Genomic DNA, 5,463 nt, shown 5'->3' with positions numbered 1-5,463 from the left:
AGGAAATGTGGGGAGTAGAGAGTGGGGAAGGACATGCAGTAAATGATCAAGGCTGGAATCGAACCTTCTACCTCTGCGATGATGGCTATAGCCTCTATATATGGGGCACAAGCTTAGAGCCCCTGACAGATAATTACACTCAAGAACTCAAGACTCACTTAGAACAGAAACATTCACCTAATGTGTTTCTCTCTCTGCATCTCTGACTCTTTCTTTGCTTCATGCTGCTGAAACTATCCTCCAGCTATCCACCCATCCATCCATCCACCCTCCATCCATCCCGTCCTCTGAGCTCCTCCTGTGCAGTGAAATATTCTGTGCGCTCTAACATATCCCCCAGTTTACGGACAAAGTTGGAAAGAAGTCTCCAAACCTTCTGACTTCTTTCCATTTGATAATTTATAGCAGGGGTTCCCAGAGTGTGGGTCGGGACCCCCTGGGGGGTTCACAAGACAAAAAATAGGGGGGTCGTGAGATGTCTTCCAGAATTTTTTTTTTTTTTTAAGTTATTTTAAAAATAGTACATTTTACCCACTATAGTAAAAAATATCCACAGATATAGAATCCAACTTAGCTAAATTTGAAATAAAACCTTGAAAATAGAAAGTGTAATGAGTTTTCTGCCTGTCTTGTTTCCAGATGACTCCTAAGTTTAGGGTTAGTGAACAGTTAATTATCAAAAGCATCAGTAGCAGCAGGTGCATTCATAACAGCACAAGAAACACAGACACATGCTCATATAGGTAGGGTCATTTTCTACAGACCAGCTAAATGAAGACACATTAAAACACTTTCAGGGACAGTGATAGCGGTGACTCCTTACAGCGCTCATTCCTACATCCTAATCCCAGAGCAGGAGCTGATCTCACATACATTATTTCCACTGCGGCAGAGAAAAGAAATCCTGCAGATTAAATTGAATCAACTAAACACGCTCTGAGCACACCCTCCAGGATTTGAACATATGTCTGTGAGCGTGTTTAAAGGAGAGAAGCTGTAATCTAATAATAAAACAGAAGCACGCTGCAGGAAACAAAAGAGCATCAAAGATATTTATTTATATTTCGTGACTGTTTGCTCACCTTCTCTAGGACAGCAGACTCTCTGAGTTTGATGATACCTAAGCGTCTGTTTTTCATGCTGCTGCTTCCTGAGGCCGTAAAAAAGAACGCTCAGAGACTCAGACAGCAGAGGAGACTCCACAAAGTCAAACATGAGGACGCAGGAATTAACCTCAGCCTCCTCCATCAGATACATCCACAGACTTCAAACATGTTTGAATCCAGCTCCACTGAACTCACGTATGCTACCTTTAAATCCTGTAAACCCTTTGGAGTCCTCACTCTGCCATCAGCCGCTCATCTGTTACCTTAAAAAAACCTCAGACTGTGACTTTATGCAAGCTTTCCAAAGAGTCCTGTAGATACAGAGCTGTGATGAAGAATAACTCAAAGAGGAACGTTTAGATTCTGGTTGGTGTAAAGCGTGAAAATGTGTCCTTTAAGGAGGAGGCAGCTTTTATTGTCAGGGTGATGATTGGAGGACAAACAGAGTTTTGTGTGTGAAGTGAAAGTAAATAAAATGTTGGTCTTATCTTTAGTCAGCGATGAAGCCCTGAACTGACTGATAGGAAGTCAGACCTGCAGCTCAGTCTGATGAGGATCTTTCATTGGCTCACAGGTTTTCCTCTGCAGCCTCTTTTAGAAAAGTCTGTTTAATTGTGACTCGAACACTGATGATAAAACTGTGTCTGAAGCGGCCTCCTTCAGTCCCTGTCACTGTTTCTGGTTGAGTTTCAGGAAATTAGCAGACATGGATCAGGAATGATTGCATGAAATCCTCAGCACATGCAGCTATGACAAACCTCTGGGTTAGCGTGGAAGACATTTTTATATGTGAACGAGCTCAGAGGCAGAGAGGGATGGAGGATGGAGGACATTTTCTCTGCGTGGAGGAAAATGTCACTCTGCTCCGTCTGTCTGTATTTCCTGGTCTCTCCGTCTGCAGAGCTGCAGCGGGGGGAGTGTCCCCATCCAGCAGAGCTCTGTAATTTGGGCGTCAGGACTCGCTGTCTTTTGCACCTTCTGCCCGCTGCTCGGAGCAGGTCAACATCCCACAGTGCACCTGTGCTCCCACAGAGATGCTGCGTGTTCACACTGCTCTCGTCTGTTTCACTCTCACTGCTCGGTGTACGGCCAGTAAAAATACCTCAGAGCACTGAAACGTTTTAACTCCAGACGCAGAAATAAAGGAAGAGGTGAACATGTGATTATCAACCCCGGCTTGAATCTTCAGTTTATGGACTCTTATTCAAAGCTAGCTATGAGGATGAATTAATAATCTCTGAGGTTTCAGTTTGTGTCTCTTTGGAAGCATCAGGGGTATGAACAGCTGAGTGAAGGGATCTGTGAGCCTCAGGCGTTAAACCACAAAGTCAACATAAAGACACAAAACAAACACATTTCCAAGCAACTCAAATCTACACAATCATGTGCACGTCTATGTCACAGGTAGGAACATGTTGGACCCTGAAGTGTCCTGATGCTGAATCAGATTTGATTAAACCCTTCAAATGATGGTTTGACATTTTGCAGACGGAGGGAACGAATCCTAAAGTCAGACTTCTTATAATCCTGGATCCTGATGTGATGATTTCAGCATCTTACCATAGAGTTTATAATAAATGGACATAGTATCCGTGATGACACCCATTTGTTCCTGAGCGCTGTTTTACGGTGGTAGCCATATTGGAAATGCTGAACTCAACTAAACTTAATGTGAGGTAAAGAGGCAGGGTTTGATCCCGCCTGTCAGTCAAGTCAGTCATGTCCTAATTGGGGCAAAAACTCATAATCTTATTATCTTCTGAACTGTCGCATTTGAAAAAATGTCACCCCCCATACAGTGTGTGCTGATCAAGAAATTAGCTACGTAGACCTAAACTGTTTTTTGAACCAGGCTGTAAACATGTTTATTTCTGCTGTAAAGATCGTCTCTTTGAATGGGTGTGTATGTGGTTTCTGGTGTATCTGCAGCCAGCCTCTAGTGGATGCTCAATGAACTGCAGTTTATAACACTTCAGCATGGACTTCATATTTTGAGACTGGAGGCTGCCGCTTGGTTCTAACCCAAACCCTGTAGTCTGACAGATTTCAGCTGACTTTACTGTGACCTGTTTGTTACAGTGAAACTGAAACTCAGTGGAGACAGATGGACAGGCGCTCCCTAGCCTAAACAGAAGACATGTTACATGGACAGTATTGAAGATAGGTATTTACATGGCATTTGATTTAATCAGGTCGACACAATGTAATCAGAACTGCTGTGTGACACGCACAACAGAGATTTCATTCCGCCTCGTGACCCAGCGGCAATCTCTGATCTTAAAATATGAAGCCAATGCAGAAGTGTTAAAAACTGCAGTTCCTCAAGCATCCACTAGAGGCTGGCCTCAGAAACACCAGAAACCACATACACACCCATTCAAAGAAGAAGATTTTTACAGCAGAAATAAACATGTTTACAGCCAAGTGTAGTCTGGATAGCTCATTTCTTGATCAGCACACACTGTACAGGGGGTGAATTTTTTAATAACGCGGCAATTTTGAAGATATTTAGATTTTTTTCGGAGGACTATTGACTGCTCGTGGACTGAAGTCCACAAGACATCCAGTTCATGATGTCATAAACCAGATGATGCAGGACTCAAACAGTGGACTACAAGATCTGTGTCCTCTGTTGGCTTTGTGTGATGATGATATGCAGCTGCCGGCTTTTTGGGGCTTCCTGTCAAACCAGCCAGTGTCCTCAGCATCTGCAGCGTCCTCACAGTCAGCATGCTGTGTCTTCAGCATACTCACAGTCAGCATCCTCAGTGTCTTCAGTGTCCTCACAGTCAGCATCCTCAGTGTCTTCAGTGTCCTCACAGTCAGCATGCTGTGTCTTCAGCATACTCACAGTCAGCATCCTTACTGTCTTCAGTGTCCTCACAGTCAGCATCTTCAGTGTCCTCACAGTCAGCATCCTTAGTGTCTTCAGTGTCCTCACAGTCAGCATCCTTAGTGTCTTCAGCATCCTCACAGTCAGCATCCTCAGTGTCTTCAGTGTCCTCACAGTCAGCATCCTCAGTGTCTTTAGTGTCCTCACAGTCAGCATCCTTAGTGTCTTCAGTGTCCTCACAGTCAGCATCTTCAGTGTCTTCAGTGTCCTCACAGTCAGCATCCTCAGTGTCTTCAGTGTCCTCACAGTCAGCATCCTCAGTGTCTTCAGCGTCCTCACAGTCAGCATATTCAGTGTCTTCAGTGTCCTCACAGTCAGCATCCTTAGTGTCTTCAGTGTCCTCACAGTCAGCATCCTCAGTGTCTTCAGTGTCCTCACAGTCAGCATCCTCAGTGTCTTCAGCATCCTCACAGTCAGCATCCTCAGTGTCTTCAGTGTCCTCACAGTCAGCATCCTCAGTGTCTTCAGTGTCCTCACAGTCAGCATCTTCAGTGTCTTCAGTGTCCTCACAGTCAGCATCCTCAGTGTCTTCAGTGTCCTCACAGTCAGCATCTTCAGTGTCTTCAGTGTCCTCACAGTCAGCATCTTCAGTGTCTTCAGTGTCTGCACAGTCAGCATCTTCAGCATCTTCAGTGTCCTCACAGTCAGCATCCTCAGTGTCTTCAGTGTCCTCACAGTCAGCATCCTCAGTGTCTTCAGTGTCCTCACAGTCAGCATCCTCAGTGTCTTCAGTGTCTGCACAGTCAGCATCCTAAGTGTCTTCAATGTCCTCACAGTCTGCATCCTCAGTGTCTTCAGTGTCCTCACAGTCAGCATCCTCAGTGTCTTCAGTGTCTGCACAGTCAGCATCCTCAGTGTCTTTAGTCTCCTCACAGATAGCATCCTCAGTGTCCTCAGTGTCCTCACAGTCAGCATCCTCAGTGTCTTCAGTGTCTGCACAGTCAGCATCCTCAGTGTCTTTAGTGTCCTCACAGACAGCATCCTCAGTGTCCTCAGTGTCCTCACAGACAGCATCCTCAGTGTCCTCAGTGTCCTCAGTGTCCTTACTGTCAGCATTCTCAGCGCCCTCACAGTCAGCATCCTCAGTGTCCTCAGCCTCCTCACAGTCAGCATCCACACTGTCTTCAGCATCCTCACAGTCAGCATCCTCAGTGTCTTCAGTGTCCTCACAGAGAGCATCCTCAGTGTCTTCAGTGTCCTCAGCATCCTCACAGTCAGCGTCCTCTTCGCCCAGAGATCTCAGCATCCTCATTGGCCTCAGCATCCTCGTTGCTCAGTGTCGTCGGTGTATTCAATGTCCTCAGTGTCCTCTGTGTCTTTCATCTTCTTTGGTCAGTGTCCCATTGTCTTCTGTGTCCTCAGTTTCCCTGGTGTCTGCATTGTCCTCAGTGTCCTCACAATCAGTGTCCTCAGTTACCTCAGCGCTTAGCATTTCCAACGCTCAGCATCCTCAGGGTCCTTAGC

General features: G+C 45.6%; 1 protein-coding gene across 1 annotated transcript; it reads right to left on the bottom strand.

Moving 5' to 3' along the window:
• Positions 1-3,928: 3,928 nt before the first annotated feature.
• Positions 3,929-5,263, bottom strand: LOC117818640 (protein starmaker-like). The gene is made up of 2 exons (XM_034691592.1): positions 4,807-5,263; positions 3,929-4,734 (listed from the first exon to the last, which is right to left on the bottom strand). Exons 1-2 carry the CDS (start codon positions 5,261-5,263, stop codon positions 3,929-3,931), a joined length of 1,263 nt encoding a protein of 420 aa, XP_034547483.1.
• Between the last annotated feature and the right edge of the window lie 200 nt (positions 5,264-5,463).

Source organism: Notolabrus celidotus, chromosome 9 (genome assembly GCF_009762535.1).
Source record: "Notolabrus celidotus isolate fNotCel1 chromosome 9, fNotCel1.pri, whole genome shotgun sequence".
NCBI lineage: Eukaryota > Metazoa > Chordata > Actinopteri > Labriformes > Labridae > Notolabrus > Notolabrus celidotus.
Note: the sequence above shows the minus strand (reverse complement) of the source record. Positions and strands in the feature narration are given on the sequence as shown.